The sequence below is a fragment of the Mirounga leonina genome, unplaced genomic scaffold (assembly GCF_011800145.1).
Source record: "Mirounga leonina isolate KUSES-001 unplaced genomic scaffold, KU_Mleo_1.0 Mir_115, whole genome shotgun sequence".
In the NCBI taxonomy this organism is placed as follows: domain Eukaryota; kingdom Metazoa; phylum Chordata; class Mammalia; order Carnivora; family Phocidae; genus Mirounga; species Mirounga leonina.
Window position 1 is genome coordinate 24990934 of NW_023270268.1, and position 17305 is coordinate 25008238.

Sequence of the window (17305 nt, forward strand, 5' to 3'; positions counted from 1 at the left end):
TCACACCGGGCCTGATGAAGGGCTTCTCACGTGGAGGGGCAGCCTTCTGGAGGACGGAGAGAAGTAGCTCCTGCGACGACGTCCGGCTGACTCCGCAGGCCTTGTTGTCCGATGGCACCTCTGCAGTGCCGTGAGTTCGTCCTGTCATGCTTACCGTCTTGTTGAACTGACGATGTGCTTTACTGCTTACATCTTTGAAGACGGTCACTTTACTAACTTCAGTCACCTGGGAGGGCCTGGCCTTCAGAGAGGTGAGCTAACATCACTGAACCGCGAGGCAGTGTAGGAAGGCCAGGCTGAAACGTTTCCTCCCCGAGGCTGGATGAATGCTCCAGGCCGTTCACATGAGAGGTTAGCAGGAGGTGCCCGGCTCTCCCTGTGGAAGTGAAGACCCATCTGCGTCGTAAGAATGTATGTGGCACGTTGGTGGGAAGGCTGTGCATACTGGGCTCAGGGCTCCCCTCTGCTCTCCCCCACACCTGCCTCATCTGCAGCTGGGCAGAGCATCCTTGGTGGAAATACCTGCCATGAAATTGGACAGAAAAACTTCCAAGCAAGTCATGGTGTGGCTAGCAGATAAGCTATACTCAGAGCATTAGTTCTAAAATGTCATTCTTTTGTTTTCAGTAAATATTCAAGATGTGATATTACAAGAAAATTTGGAAAAAGAAGATCAAATTCTGGTTTCTCTGGCAGGATTAAAACAGGTATGTCCATTTGACCTGACTTTGCACTCCACTGGCCATTCCTCTAGTGCCTGTTGGGGAGGGCACGCTGTGGCGTGGCATACCGTGGCATTAGCGCCAGCCCCTCATTTCCTCCCGGGCAGAGCCCACCCTGACTCCCCAGTTCCTTACACCTCTTGGTCCTACTGGCAATTAGGTCTGACGAGCTTGCAGCTCAAGCTAGTTGTCTGTCCCCACCCTTGCTTCTTCCTCTTACCGAAGCCATTCCGTTTGTTCCTCACCCGGAGTTGGTGTTTTGTGGTCCAGCAGCATGTTCAGTTGTTCATCCACAAATCCACGCTGTCTTTGGAGCACAAGTAACAATCACCACCCACGGCAGGCCTCAGACCCACGAGGACCATGTTTCCCCAACGCTTGGAGGGCTGCGTGGAACATACCTGTTAATGAAGAGAGCGTGTTGCTCTCAGATGTCTGCCTGTGTTATTAACAGCTCAGCTGGGTGCAGCCAGTTTGGTAGCTAAGGGCTGTTCCGGGGGGCTGGGTAGGTAAGCACATGGTACTTCCTGCCCAGGATGTGACACCCAGGGCTCACCCTGCGAGAACCCGGCCATTAGGACTGAAATTTTCCTTGGCCATTAGTAAGTCCATGGCTTTGATAGAGTTGGATTTTTTTTCTGTTACTCCTTTCCTCTGGTAATATATTCATATCCATACTATTAAAAAGTAGTCAGGGATAAGTCTAGTTTAAATGTTAGAGGTTTAGCTAGTATTGTGAAGCAAACTCATTCACCTCTTCCATTTATTTTCTTCTTTTTGAAAACTAGATCAAAGACATTCTAAAAGGTTCTCTGCGTTTCAACCAGAGTCAGCTGGAAGCTGAGGAGAATGAGCAGATCACCATCTCAGATGACCACTACTGCTCCAGTGGCCAAGGCCAAGGCCGGGGCCAGAGCGACGAAATGCCTGGGGCCACCAAGCAGGTATAAGAGCTCTGGTGAACAGTGTCACGGTAACTTGATGGGGGCACATCCACATAAGGTCTTGAGAGTTGTGAATACCAAAAACTTAACCAAAGTCATTTCAAATTACCATGTGCGAAGTTCAACTATAAAATACCACAGGTGGCCTGACCCAGAGGTGCTGTGTAGCCGGGCAAATTGCATACTCCAGTGCCCCACGGGAGACCATTGTCTCCTAGAGTTGTGCAGTGTCCAACCTACAGACCTGTCTGCAGCAGCTTTAGCCTGAACGTCCTGCCAGTCCTGTTGTGTGGCCTTAGAAAGTCACGGCTCGGCCTCAGCTATGGGTCGGTGCCTCCAGCTGATGCCTCCAGTCCCCGTTAGCACAGGAAGTACTGTGCCTACTTTTCTGATGCTGTCCTCAGTGGACTCCTCTTGGCTACAACCTTTTCTGCCCTCACGGAGGAGGGCTTCTCATTAATGTCTATCCTCTAAGGGAATGAGGTCAGCAAACTTTCTCTATAAAGGATGAGATGGTAAATATTTTAGGATTCGTGGGCCACATGTGGTCTGGTCTCATATTTGTTTTTGCATTTGGTGTGTTTGTTTTTACAACCCTTAGAAATGTATAAGCCATTATCATCTTTCGAGCCATACGGAAAGAGGCCACAGACCACATTTGGCTTATGGGCCATAGTTTGCTGCCCCCTGCTCTCAAGGTGTTGACATTGTGTGTAATTTATTCTAACGTAGAAGCACAGACTTTTCCAGTGAGAAAGGATTCAGGAAATTCCTCATGGGCTTAGTCCTATCTGCTTATTTTACCAGTGAGACACTGAAGGCCCAGGAGGTGCACAGGCTGGCCAGGCATCGTGTTTTCAGAATTCCTGTCCCAACCCAGCAAGCTTCCAGCTCCACCGTGCTTCCTCACTATACTTTATTTGCTAGGACTAAAAATCCCTAGTAATATGTTTTTTAATGGCTTACAAAGTCTCATCTGGAAAAATGAACATTAGCAAAATCTCATCTAAGGCTCTTTCTCAAAAGCATCCAGATGCTTGTAAATTATTTATTTTTTATGATTTAAAAAAAATGGTATTTTAGAATGGAACTTTTTTTATTTTAAGAGTACTCCCCACCTCCCACCTCACAAAGAGTACTTTTCAAGAAGAGAGACCTTATGTGGTTAATTTCATCTAGCTTTAAAAGGAAGGTTTCATGGAGCCATTAGTCTGCATCTTTGGCCACATGGATACAGCATTAACGTTGCAAGTTTAATTTGATTAGTTCCTCCACATTCTCCTTCTCTAAACAGATGTTTAATTTTTCAATAATCATTTCTTTATTCAAATATTGTTGAGCTTAGGCTCACCTCCAACCATTTTTAATTGACAATTTTATTCTAAACTTCAGCGTGATTTTTTTTTTTGTAGTTGAATATATAAAAGTAATACTGAAAAACACCTTTCAAAAACACTAATGAATTTGCTACATTTAAAGCTTCTTGATTATACTTTGCCATTGTTTTTCCCGGTTCTCATATCTGTAAGAACTACCTGTGGCCACCACTGCCCCGCAGAGCCCCATGTGCATCCTGGGTGCGCCGGCCACGAGGCGCAGGTGACACGAACTAGGACACGCCCCGGCGTGGGCAGAGCCGCACTCTTGTGCAGCATCCGAGAGGCCCTGTGCGTCCGCATGTGCTTCTGAGACGCCGCCAACCCGTCCTGCACCAGCACCCCACCGCTGCCTTCTGTGCCTCTGTAGGGTTAGGTGGAAAAGGAGAAAAGCGGGAAAGGGGCAAACAGTAGGGCTCTCCTTTTTTTCTCATTCCTGCCATGGCTTCTTCCCCAAGGGTGTTAGCAGTTTATAAAAAACCTGTCCTCCTAAAAGAGGTTTTACCCGAGGAAGGGAAAAATAGGGAAGCAGTGCTCTCTCCTCATCTTCAGGGGAGGAAAGCCAAGTGAAGTCCCAGATGAAGCAGTGAGTCCCCCCAAAAGCTGAGTGTCTGAGGCCTTGTGGGAATCTGGACTAGACTCATACAGGGGCCCCCTGACAGGAAGTCCTGGCCCACCATCTTTCCTTAGGAACCTGTCCCAAGCCTTGGGCGGCGGTCAGGCCCTGGAGCTGGCCGACGTACTTTCTCACTGCTTGTGGGGACCCACCCCGGCTGGGGGCTGGCTCTGGACAGGAACATGTGTGCCAAGTGGGAGTTCTGAAGGCTTTTCCCCTCCTGCCTCCCAAATGTGAGCTGAGGGCCTGCTGTGCCAGCCAGTGGGTGTTCAGGGTTATGGGATGTAGCCCCTGCTCAAGAGCTTCCTGTTAAATGGAGGGCCAGAGACTGGGGGGTGGGGGGGAGGGGGAGGGCAGTGGAGGCAGGCTTTTGCAACATTTCTGGAGATGTAATCACCACATGTGGGGTCTGTGGTAGGTTCTGCCACAGCTCATCCCTAACTTAGGAATGTCTTTGCTTTCTTGGTTTAGCACTAAAGTATGTGTGAAGGATAATGCAGAGGACTGGGCTGACCCACCTTGGGGCAGGTGGCTCAGGGTCCCCCGGCCAGTGCCCTTCCCCATCAGGAACTCCAACACGGCTCTTCCTTTGTGGACATGCACATGCCCTGCTCCCCACTGGCATGTTGATGGGGATGTGGCTAATATTATTCTTTCCATTTGATTCACAAATCTTGTCTCCAGCTCTGAAAATGGCAGATGCAAAATTGTATTCTGTAAAGAGAGCCACATTTTGGCCCTCCCTCCCAGTGTTTTTCACATACTCTTCTGGGAGGCTTTTGGTGAACTTGACCCAAATCTACGCCAGTGGCAGGTAGGACCTTGTAGGACAACCAGCTCCTATCATGTGCCTCACTGGTGCTTGGGGCCCCTATTTTTACCTGTATGGCCTATAGCTGCATGGTCTAAATATAGTAGCCACTAGCCACACATCGATTTAAAATTAAACTTATCTCATTAAGATTCAATAGAATTAAGTTAAAAATACAGTTCCTCCGTCATACTAGCCACCTTTCAAGCGCTCGATAACCACATGTGGTTGGGTGCTACTCTATTAGCATAGAAAGAGAACCCTTCCGTCACTCTAGAACAGGTCTGCTGAACAGCTGGTCTCTAGTTGGGCTCACCTGCTTCTACTCCATGACCCTAAGCTCATGATCCTAAACAAAAGGTAAGAAATGAGGCAGGGTGAATGGCAGGGTTGGGGGAGGGGTGCTGTATATTGTGTTGGTCCTGGCCAGTTTTAAGCAGGACTGACAGGTTGAAAAACTTCTTTAATTGTATAGTACATGCCTGTGTTTGGCAAAAAGAGAGGATTGACCTAGGAATTTCCGAAGTTTTTGTAAATGACATAAACAGAACCAGGTAGCAGCTAAGATTGTATAGAAATCCAGAAAGAAGGCATCTTTGTGTCTAGGAGAAAGTTCTAGTTGGGAATCCAGAAGAGGCAGATCTTTTCATTTGCTTTGGGACATTGGCCAAGCCACCAGGCCTCTGATCTGGGTGTCGTTGTGTGATCTGTAATATAAAGGTGAGGAGGGGTGCTAAAAGAAGGGGGTGACTCAGGCCCTGCCGGCTGTACCAGGCTTTGTCTGAGTCAGTCTGTGATTTTATCTGGGAATGGGGAGCGGAGCAGTTACCCACCATTTATAACTTGCCTTCCCTACTTTCCCAGAAATGCACCAGATAATTAGTGATGGTAGGAACCACCTTTACTTCCAGGCACAGGCTTTATAACATATTTCTCATCTTCAACATCTTGTACTGTATTCACTCTAAGCTAAAGGTGAATAGGTTATCATGCTATTTCTGTAGTAGAGACGCCACTCTGAAAATAGGGCCTGCTGTACATGCTGTTCTCATTTTCAGCCTCAGATAAGCTCTACCGGGCAGCACTCCAGCCACAGACCCTGTGTGGGGTGAGAAGTGCAGGGTTTCACAGTTTATAGTTCAGGACAGCGGTCATATGAACAGCGTCCACACTTTGGAGGTAGAAGGATGAAACTGAGGTCCCACCCAGCCTTACGTGCACCCCGTGTGCAAATGCAGGGGGGGGGACAGGCTGCACGCACGTGTCCCCTCCAGGCTCTGCGAGGGTGGTACAGCCCCGACTGGGTGCACCTTATGGTGGGATGGTCTTTCTCTACCAAACTGTCCTGGTGCCAATTATCGCATCCTCTGCTGCCAGAGTGCCATGTTCTGCATATCGCCTCAGTTTTTTAAGAATTAATGTGTTGCTGGAATGTAAACAGCTTTAAAACTTGAGATGAAGAATTTCAAGGCCTGTTGTTTCAGCACTGTGATCTTAAAGTTAATTCTGTTTCTCTTCTCCCAGTTAAAGATCTTAAAGTTGGATGAATGGTCAGAGGATGGACGCACATGAGCCATTATTTGGCCACTCACCGCCCCCCCCCTCCCACCCCCATGTCACCAAGAACATGTAGTCCAGAGAGGGGACTGTCAGGTCCAGATTTCCCTTGGGCTGACTACCTGTCCAGGCTCTGCCCACAGCCCGCGGGTGGCCCAGGCCATAGCAGTCTGGGGGCCAGAGGACGCAGGGGGCACTTCCAGCCAAGGGGTTCTGTACAGCTCGTCAGACTTCAGACCTGGGTGCCAGTCCCCACCCATGCTGTGGGAGAGTAGGTGGGGGTGTGGGGGGCAGTGGTGAGCAGGCCGTGGGCACGATGTCTGCTTACATCAGTATGTCTTCTGTCAGGTTGGCTTTGGAACATCCACACGTGTCCCAGGGTAGGCAGGAGCTTCTCTGGGTTTAACCCAAAACCTTTACTGGTGTTCATGGATGTCAGCTTTTTTTAGTTAAAAATCAAATGCTACTCATAATTGCTTAAGAAGAAAGGAAAATAATTGTAAAGCAATACTGTCTATGCTTTTTGCCATATACTTTACAGTTGCTATTCCTGGTTTTCGTGTTTGCCACCATTGTCCCAGGGGGCCCCTAAGTGCATACCGGGGCTGAGCTGGTTAGAAGATACATACACTAGGCCCTCCTGAAGCTCTTCGTTAAGCAGGTAATAAAATCACTCCAGGTCTGGGCTTATATTAGGGATCCAGTCCTATGCGATGCACAGCCACGCGCATCATCTCAATGCGTGGTGACCACACACTGGGTCAGAGATGCTGTCCTTGTCCCCATGTCACAGGTGAGAACATGAAAGCCCAAGGAAGATGAGTGATGTGCATGGCAGGGTGCCACGTGAACGGATGGGGATTCTTTCTGCAGCCTGCCTCCTGAGCCAGCCTCTCTTAACTTTCCAAGCAGGAGGCTTACTCTATTGCCCTGGGAAACCAGCACCCAGCTTCAGAGGAACTGGCCCCGCGCTACCGGGAAGTGCCGGGGCTTCAGGGAAGCAGGACCAGACACCGCATCTTTCCAAGGAAGAGCACAGGGCCTAAACTTCCGGGAAGCGCTCCCGGCTCACAGGGCCACTGCTTAGTTCTCTTGTTTCACTGGGGTCTTCACTCATCCACCTGTACTTCTGACTGTACTTCACAGGCCTCTTCAGAAACACCAGGGCACGTGGACAGAGGAAGTACAGATGACTTCATCCTGGTCTCCAAAGACGACGAGGGGGGCAGCGCTAAGGGGTCCTTCTCAGGCCAGTCCCAGCCTCTTCGCACTCTCCGAAGCACCTCTGGGAGAAGCGAGCCCCTGGCCCGCTCTCCTCTCGTGTTCTCCGACCCTCTGATGGGCCCTGCCTCGGCTTCCTCGAGCAACCCCAGCTCCAGCCCCGACGAGGACAGCAGCAGCAACAGCAAGGACTCTGGCTTCACCATTGTGAGCCCCCTGGACATCTGACCACAGTGCCCCTGGCCTCCTTCGTGGGGACTCGCCACCCCCCTCAGCAGCCCCGGGGCCCGGCTGAGGCTTCCACAGTGGGGACCCCTCTGAAACCAACACTTCTTTCCCAGCATGCCTGTGGCCTTAGTGCAACCCGTCAGAACCCTCTAGAGAGAGGCAGATGGCCACAGAGCACACAGACAGATGTTCACCAAAATGCAGACAGGGCTTTCAGGGCCCTATCCCACCCCGCCTTTGCTCTGAGGTAGACCAGGGCTAAGTATCCAGTATCATGTTCACTGTCAAAAAAGGACCAAATCACAATTAGAATCATTTTCCCTCTATCCCCCTCTCCCCAACTAAGAATTAGGTGTGGCAACTCCATTAATTATAACTAGAAGAAGGAAGAAGAGTTGGTTTCAAATCTTCCCTCCCTTGGAGCGTCAGGCATAGGAAAATTGAGATCAAGAAGGCTTATTCTCTGGAAATCTCTCTCTCAGCCTGTTTCATTCCTCCTTCCTTTGGGAAGCCATACAGCAAAGCCAAATACAACAGAATGGACTAGAACTGGTGGATTCCAGGGCTAGAAAAAACCCATCACTGACCTCTCAGAAAGTTACAGTGATCTTTAGAAACAGGGTCTAAACTTAGGTGTGATGGGGTTTAGATTTTTTCATTTGTTAAAGAATATGTTTCCAAACCTCAGGCCAGACAGACTCTGGCCATCACTGTCCCTCCTCAGACAACTGTATTTCCCCCTTTAGAATCCTTCACAACCAGAAAACAAAGGTCACATTAAGCCAGTCTTTGCTGCACTGATTTCAGAAGTCGTAAGAATATTACTTCTTGAACTGGAAAATGTGACCCTGACTATGGGACAGACATCTCTCAGTTTTCTGGTGTAGTTTCTCTAGTTTTGGCGCTGGAATACACCTGTCACCTGTCAATTGAGAAGTAAAGGGAAAAACCCAAGCTCATTCCCATCCAGAGTCGGGACCTCCCATTGGCCTTAAAGTAGCAGTAACAGGGAATTCGACCTGGAGTCCATTCTGGGGGAGCAGGGCTTCCCACAGAACACTCCAGACATCAGGAAGACGCAGGACTTCTGCACAGCCCTTCCCTCGCCGGGAGCCAGGCAGAGGAGCTGCGGGGCCTGGGTTCAGTTGCGCACCGCGTCCCAGGCATCACAGGACCAGCTCTGACCTGCCCGGTGCCTTCCTGGGCTTGGGCACACAATAGAGAGTTCCCCTTTTCAGCTGGCAGCTTATGGAATCTTGCTGGGCAGAAAGCATCACATGAGCTGTTTCTCTCCTTAAGAAGAAAGGCCCCGAAAAGGACACTTTCCCTGTCCTTTGTGCAAGCAGGCATTCTAACAGGATAGCCACAGTGCCCATTTCACCCTGCAGTGACAGGTGCTCGGGGCTTCTCCTCTGAGGACGGCAAGGCCTCTAGGCGGTGGAAGCTTTCACGTGAACCAGTGAAAATCTAAGTTTGAAAGGCTAGACACCGTTTACAGTCCTTCCCACTGCTAACCCTGTATTTCTCTACAGTGTGATAATGACCTGATTTCCCACGTGCTCTCAGAAGAAAGCAGTGATGACTCGGAGTCCACTACTGCAGAGAGGGTCCCAGTTAGCTCTGCAGTTTGTCCTCAGACTCTAGCAGGAGAACCCCTGAACACGTGAGCATGGGCAATGAATACGAAGTCTGGTTTTGCTCAGGTGACAGGGTTGCTTGGCCTTCCATGATCACTCAAAGACAAGCTGCTGAGCTCTTCAGCTCCCCCATGAAGTGGTCTGCTCAGCACCGCCTGGGGGTGACTCATAGAGTAAGTTACTGCCCAGTGTGTGTCACCTTGACCACACTTCGCTCCCAAGGTTCCCATACAGTGAATGGCCTTGCAACTGCACACGGTTGCCATGATTTTCCCTCAGAGGACCTGGTTTGGGGCATTGTCAGTGTTTTCAGTTCTCAGGTAAGAAGTGCGGAGCTATCCTCGCCAGGGCTCCAAGACACAAAGTGGAAAGGGCCATGGAGATGGCTGTCCCATGGCCGTGGGTCCTAGTCATCTGCTTTTGACAGTTTCTTTGCCCTGAGAGCTAGAGTCCTGATAGTCCAGTGGTGGGGGGGGCTCAGTACCCACCCAGTACAAGGCTCTAGGCTACTTCCCTGCAGTTGGCTGGGTGGTTAACGGTCCCCGAAAACTCCCAGCCCTCCAGCACACGAGGGGCAGGTCCTCCACTCTGTGCTTCCATGTTGGTGCCACGTGAGAACCAAGGGGGTCTCTCAGAGGCGTTGCTTCTATGGCCCCCAATGAGCCGCTCCCTCCTCGGAGGAAAGAAACATGAGGGGGAGTGGGATGTGGGCAGTGCCACCCTCAAATTCCCATAGGTCCGTGGGGTTTGAGAATTGTATTACTCTCTTAATCTTTTTAAGTGACTTTTTATTCTCCATAGTTGAGCATCGTTTGCATTTTTATTAGTTACAGTGCTATTAAAGAATGTATTCCTTTTTTATTTTATCAAGTACTCACGTTTAAGTGTTAAAATCCTGAATATCTGAAACCTTTTTTGTTTTTCTTTAACAATCAGTGGAGGCCTCTCATGTTTTGATTATTAGCAGTTAAATATATTTTATATATATAAAGCTTAGATGAATTTTTGTTGTCATCCACTTTTTTAATACAGGTACCTGTGTTTCATGCATTCCTTTCTGATCAGTTTGGAAATGAGTTAAAATTTACCTCTACATTATATATGAGAGCTACAGATTAGAGAAAGAAAATCATTACGACTTTGCCTTACCTTTTATATGTGCCAAGGGGTCATAAAACACTTCAAACATTCAATTATACTGGATCATTCTTCCACAGTTGACCTCCTGCTACTGCTCACAGCTACCTGCAGTCTGGTTGGAAATAGTATCTCTGCAGAATGAGTGTGACTAAAAATAAACCAAGACCTCCCTGGGCGTTGCCTTCTCTGCATCTGACCGAGTTCAGTCCCGTGCATTGGTCCTTCAGGTCTGACTGCCCACCACGAACAGGAATGTCCCCTCCACTTTGTCAGAGACGAGGAGCAGACACAAAGCTCAGTGGCATTTATGGGGTCTGCTAACGACAGCTGACCTGTCAGAGTCGACTCAGATTTACTATTTTTGTTTTTATTTTAAGCAGCAGCCCCCTGGGGTGGTTATAGAACCAGAACGTGTATGGGGGACACCAGGCCTCTGGGTGGCTGTCCCATGGAGGCTGGGCCATCCCCCCGCCCCACAGGTGCACACCTGGCCCCACCCCTGCATGTCCAGAGCAGGGGCGCTGGTGGCCTGCAGGGCGGGAGAGGAGGCCGGGTGAATTAAGGACAGCACGTGACAAGCTGGACTTCTCCCAAGCCATTACTGCTACCCCCCACCGTGTTACTTTCAAAAGCTCTCTTTTTATAGTGTTAAAAATAAAAAGTTCCTGTAAACAGGCTTGAGACCACTTTGATGTAAAAGTTGTCATAATAATTTGTCTCACAATGGCACAATTCATTTGACTTATGGAATACCCTCTTGTGCCATTTACATCCTATCGCTTTGTTCTCATTCATCTTTATGCTGTGACTCATACTGATTTAAGAAATGGCTTTTCCTTTTGGCAAAGTGATTCCATTCAGTACGGTTATAATAAAAGACTAATGTGAAACTGAGAACGTAGCTTGACTTGTTCCAGGCAGGGGATCCGTGCTGAGCAGGCCTGACCCAGAGGAGACCCGTCCAGGGCGTGGCCAGCAGGGCCCCCCACCTGGCCTCACCTGGGTCACTGCATGAGGCGGTGACCTAGGGCTCACGCCTAACCCTGCTGGTCCCTTCTTCCCCAGTTTGGGCCCTGCTCCACCTACTGGTCCAAGAAGCCATTTGGGGGCAATGCCCCAACAGCTTGCCACCCTCTCTCCACTGTCCCCCCTCCACACCGGGTTTGCCCTGGTAGCCTCGCTTACACCCAGCTAACATGGGATTGGATGAAGGGCCACAGTGCAGAGTGCACTCCAAGTCTTAAATGACAAACCAGGAAAGGGGGGGGTAGGGATCTGCCTAGCTTAGGTAGAACTAGGAGGCCAGCGGCACTTTGTGCCACTGCCAGAATTCGTGCCTGGACCCATCGCTAGCCTAGGCCTCTGTCCCAGGCCCAGCCAACAAGGGGCTTTCCCTCCCATGGGGCACAACCCACATTCCCCCAAGGGACTTTATTACCCACCTGTTCTGCCCTGGAAAGGTGGGAGGGCGTGGCATACTTCTCAGAATGGCTCATGCTGCTGACCAGTGATGACCACCCACACCGGCATCCCTCCCTGGCCGCTGGGAGCAGAGATTGGGGGAGCAGGTGTGGTCGGTGCCTCACCCCTAGCCCTTGGGAAGACGACTTCGGGGCTGCTGGATCCGCCTGCTGTTCTACCTGCGTCACCGGCTGAGAAGAGGTGAATGCAGGGGCCTTCCCTACAGGCCTGAGTCTGGGTGCTGGTGGCCTTGCCTCTCCTGACTCCCTTCCCCACCCCTGTATGGTGTTTGCTCCTCCCCCCGAAACTAGCCGCTCTTCAGCTTCTCTCAGGGCCGGCTCTGGGGGAATCGTACTGACACATCTTCCTTCCAGGGCCCCTTCTTCAGGCAGAAGCCATGCCCCTGGCTCCCCCTCCACCAGGTGAGCTGGAAGAGGCTGCAGGTGATCGAGGTGGGTCCTCTGTCCTCGCAGACGGCTGTGCAGAGGAAGGGTCTCACCAGTCCCATCCAGGGCCGGGGCAGCCTCTGAGTGAGCTGGTGCTCCCCGGCCCACTGAGCTCCCAGCCCCTCCCCCGTGACCATCCCCCACGGCTGACAGCGCCATTCGAGGGGCTGCTGACAGCTGTTTTAATTTTGATTTGCCTCTGTCGCAGACAGCGTTCTTTGCTTCTTAAGGATGCGTAGGTGTCACCAGAAATTTCTGCACTGAGAGGCACATCTGTTGTGAGAAAGGACCCTTCTCACAGAATGGTGGCAGACCGAGGAGGCCGGGTCGTCGATGCGCTGACCCAGAGAATCCATCCAGCATCAGCCCACCGTGCCTTCAGCAGACCCCACCCAGCGCCCTCAGAGTGGGAGGCTGCACGGATGCTGGGACACGCCAGGGCCCCCAGACTGCCAGGAAAGGGGCGAAGAGACCCGTGTCTGTACTAGGAACACCAGAAACAGTTTCAGGACCAAGGGAGCCCAGGGGAAGTCCTCCAGCGAGGGAGGCTCCAGAAGGCTCCGAGGTGAGGCCAGTGAGCTAGGCCCGGCGTGCCAGGCATCCTCCTGCTGCTGAGTGAGGGGCATCCCACTTGCTGTCAGTAGGTGCTCGGCGCTAGGATCAGAGCGGAGGGTGTACTTACAGCCACCAAGCAGGCTGCCTTTCCCCCAGGCACGTGCTGTAATGTGGGCTCGACACTGTCCATCGTTCAGTTCTGGCCAGAGAGTGTCCCCAGCTGGGGAAAAGCCCAGCAGGCTCCTGAGGGCCTGACATCGTCACGGCCATAGTTGAGGAAGCAGCCAGCAGTGGGAGCTCTCCTGTGTCTCTCAGTCTCAGGAATAAAGAGACAGGTCACAGGGTTTAAGTCAAGAGGGAAAGGGACTGCAGTAGATGTCCCCTCCCCAGGGGATCTTCCCAGAGGAAGGACAGCTAGCAAAGGCCATGCTGCAAAAAGGAGCATATCATATACTGCCTTTCTAGTGGCACCCTTATCCCTCCACACGGGTATCCCCACCTCCTGCCGCCTGAGCTTCTGGTCCTAGTCCCACGTCCATCCAGGCAGGAGCCCCTGGTTCCTACACAGTGTCTGGTCCTCACCCATCCCATGGCTCGGTCAGGCCCTCTTGCCCATGCCCCACCACAGCAGAGGCCTCATCCTTACTCGCTGGGCCTGACCAGTGGCCTGTTCCTCTGCCTCCCCCTCTCCCCTCCTCACCTGGAAGCAGCTCTGACCCAGGAGCCTCCCAAGTGCTCAGGATGAAGAGTGGCCCCTTGCACACCCACCCCGTCCCTGCAGGGCTGTGCTCTAGCCCCCTGGCCTTCCTCCTACTGGACCCTTTGCCAGCCTGAAGCCTCACACAAGCGGTTTTCTCTGTCCAGAACACCTGCCCTTGCTCTCCAATGTATACCTGGTGGAAGCCAGCTTCAATAGCCAGACTGCTCTGGTGGGGTCCACCAGACTCCTCCTGCCTGTGGGACTGCTTTCTGGAAGTCCCACTGTTCTATTTCACCTTGCCCACTGTGCCAGTTACTATGGCTATATGACCAATCACCCAGAAGTTGGCACGAAGTAACCACTTATTATGCTCGTGGGTTGTGGGGGTCAGGAATGCAGACGGAACACGGTGAGGATAGTTTGTCACTGGTACCTCTGATGTCTGGGGCCTCAGATGGAAGACTCAAAGGCTGGGGGCTGGAATCCTCTGAAGTTTGGCTCCCTTGGTCCCTGATGGTTGATGCTAAGACCTTATCTTGGGCTATCAGCTGGAACACCTATGGGTGGCCTCCTCACGTGGCCCAGGCTTCCTGGCAGCAGGGTGCCTCGGTTCTAAGAGCAAGTGTCTGGAGAGAGAGAGGAAGAAAGAGAGTGAGCACTAAGTGGAAGTCACCTCCCCTTTTAGGACCTAGACTCAGCAGTCACCCAGCATCACTTCTGCCACATTCTGTTCACTGAAGTAGTCACAAGTCCATCCAGTTTCAAGGGGAGGGGAAGTAGAGTCCAGTTGTTGATGAAACAGGCAACATTGTAGAAGCACATGTGAGACAGGAAGTGCTATGGCCAGTCTGTCATGCCCAGTGACGGGAGGCTTCCTCAGGGTAGCTGGAACAAGGCCTCAGCCATGCTGCAGACGACCGAGGCTGCTCCAGCCATACTGAAGAGCTTACAGGGGCCCATTCAAACCTTTAGTGTTTGTAGCGGCTCACTCCTCTCCTCCAGGAAGCCCTCTGTGATGGTTTCAAGGCATGGCCCCAAAACTTTCCCTCAAGAGCCCCTTGAATCCTAGCTCCGACTTCTTAACCAGTAAAATATAGAGGACATCATGCCATGCCAGTTTCTGGGCCCAGACCGTAAGAACACAGGCAGCTTCTACTTCCTGACTCTTGGTATACTCACTGGTAGAAGCCAGTCACCACATGCAAGGAAGCCCAAGCAGCTCTGCGGAGAGGTCTATATGAAACCAACAGCCAGCAGCTAACTTAGAGTGAGCCATCTCGAAAGTGGATCCTTTGGTCCCAGTTGACACTATGGAGCAGGGACAAGGTATACCAGCTGAACCCTTCCCAAATTACAGAATCGTGAGCAAACAAAATGACTACTGTTGTTTTAAGCCACTAAGTTTTGGGGTGGGTGGTGATGCAGCAATGGGCAACTTTCCCTGATACCCTAACTAGCAGGACTCATCTCTTCTCAACTCCTTCATCTTAGGACCATCCATCTTTCCCAGCCCTCCAAGCCCAGAACTTGCATTTCCCTCCTTGAAGAGAGGGCCTGAGCTTTAGCAATTCATTCACCCATATTTATTGAGCACTTACTATGTTCTAGCTGGAGAAGTGCAGTGAACAAGATAGATAAGATCCCTGTCGTCAGGGAGCTTGGGGTCCAGTGGGGAGATAGGCAATGCTTTCTTACTCAATGCATTGCCTTTGTAAATGAATGAAGGACATCATTTCAGAGGAGAATGATGTAGCAGAAACCCTTCAGAAAGTCCAGTTCCTTTACCCCCTGGGCAGGGACACAGCTGGACCACACTTCCCTTGCAGTGACTGAGCTTGGACCACTGGATGTGGGTGATGACCCAGGAACATATGGAGGGAGAGGAGCTGAGTAGACGACCCTAGCAGCCCAGGAATGCAGGAGTTGGAAGGCTGAGAAACCCTTTTCTCCCCAGATTTTTGAGACCCAGCCTGTCCTAGGTTTTTCCTAAGCCTCTTTGTCACCCTTTGCTTTCATTCCCACAAACATTACCCCCAGGGAAAGAGCCAGAGCCAGCTCTGACAGACTGGAGGGAGAAGGAGGCCAGTGTCACTCCTCCTGGCCAACCCCCATTCATTCAGAGGAGAGTTTAGTGCCATCGGAATCCAGTGCCCTGAGCCCTGCCTGTCTTAAGTCTCAAGATGCCAGGGCTCCAGCCCAATCTCAGCCAATTAAGAGGGTTCTTTGAGTATGACAGTGGAGCTCTGAGAGCCTCCATTTCCTGGTCTGTAACATGCTGGGGAGAAGGCAAAGCGTGGCCGCCTCTCAGGGGTGCTGCAAGTAGGATCAAGTCTGTTAAGTGCCAGGTACTGTCCAGCGGCTACTTGCATTGTTAACTCTTAAAATAACCCCACGGGATAGGCGATGGGGAAGGCACAAGCCTTGCTCCCTTCCCCCACAGGTCTGAGGTGGCCTCGAGCACCCGGGGTGGCCAGGCTCTGCTGGTCTGTGGGATGCGTGAGCACAGGGACCTCTGTGTGTTCCCACCTGCCTGTGTCCGCATCAGCACCAGGGCCCAAATTCACCATGTGGTGAAATACGGAGATGTCATTCCTGGGCGTGTGTGGGTGACTCACCTAGTGCTCTGATGGTGGTGGCCAGGCTGCTGCTGGGTTTCTCAGAATCCTGCACCTCAGAGATTCAGAGAAACTCAGACTTTCAGAGAAAGTCTGTTGGTGTGCCACAGAGATGTTAACCACAGAGCCTGAGCAGAAGCCAGGTGAGAGTTAGTTCAGCAGGCCAGGCAGAGTTCACCCTTCCTGTCCCCAGCTGTGGGCAGAGGTCCCCAGTAGCAGAGCGCAAATGTCAGATCTATGCCCCCTGGTGTGTGTGAGTGTGGGAGGAGCACTGTCCCAGGAGTCTAGAGCCTGGCAGTCAGCTCTGCTCTGTCAAGCAAGACACAAAGCCCACCCAGGCCAAGCGTTTATCCTCCTGCTTAGGCAGGGGTTGGCCCCAGCTCATTCAGGAGACTTTGGGGAGCCCCTCACAGTTTCTGACACTTGGTTTCTCCAGGTGAAAAATGAAGGATCAGGTACTTTTTTCAAGCTTTTTTGACCATAACCCACATTAAGAAAAACATTTTACAGCATACAACACAGGATAACCTTAAGGGCTATAACTCAGGTCCCAGGAGGTCAGTGGCTTAACAAAAGAAAAGTTCATTTCTCACTCATGTAACTGCAAATGCAAGGTTTCCTGGTTTGTGGGTGGCTCTCTTCCACACAGTGATACAGGAACCCAGCCACCTTGACCTAGAAGTACCAGGTCATTTTCAATCACATGCCATTGGTGAGAGCAAGTCAGCCAGGGGCCCCACCTAGAGGCGAGCATCAGGGAATAGTCACTCCCAGCAGGGCACCCCTTCCAGAGGGGCACGTGTACTCTGGGGGAGGGGAGCACAGACCTGGTGGCCAGTCAGCTGCCTCTACCACACCCTGCGCTCCCAGACTCACACATGCAACTGAAATAGAGGATTCACGAAACAAACTTGCTCATGCTGCATGTGATGCCTTCTGATTCTGACACCTACCTATTTCATTAGTGCTGGGCATGACCCACTAAATTAATCCCATGACCCACTACTGGGTCAGTGCCTACAGTTTAAAAATTCAGAGGATTCCTCAAAGAAATGGCCATAATATTATCCAACTCTATAGAATGTACAGAATTGAGTGGCCACATGTCTTGAAGGACTTAATTCAGCCAAGAAGAGAACTGCTCAAAGCCACAGTTGTCATTCAGGGGAAGATGCAATGAGAAGAAGTGGTTTTTAACCTGCGAAAGATCCAGATGAACTCCTAGCCGAAGTGAGGCCTGGTCAGATGTCCAGGAGCAGAAGGTGCACCTGGAGGC

At 51.3% G+C, this 17305-nt stretch overlaps 1 protein-coding gene across 8 annotated transcripts in view; it reads left to right on the forward strand.

The window, feature by feature from the left end:
- TBC1D5 (TBC1 domain family member 5) overlaps positions 1-11142 on the forward strand; it is a 587710-nt gene extending 576568 nt beyond the window's left edge. For all 8 annotated transcript variants that reach the window (XM_034994045.1, XM_034994022.1, XM_034994072.1 and 5 more), the window contains 3 exons: positions 628-707; positions 1511-1666; positions 7173-11142. In XM_034994045.1, the coding sequence (XP_034849936.1) occupies positions 628-707; positions 1511-1666; positions 7173-7475 (539 nt within the window). In that variant the 3' untranslated portion in view covers positions 7476-11142. The remainder of the gene's footprint in view (positions 1-627; positions 708-1510; positions 1667-7172) is intronic.
- The last annotated feature ends 6163 nt before the right edge of the window (positions 11143-17305 follow it).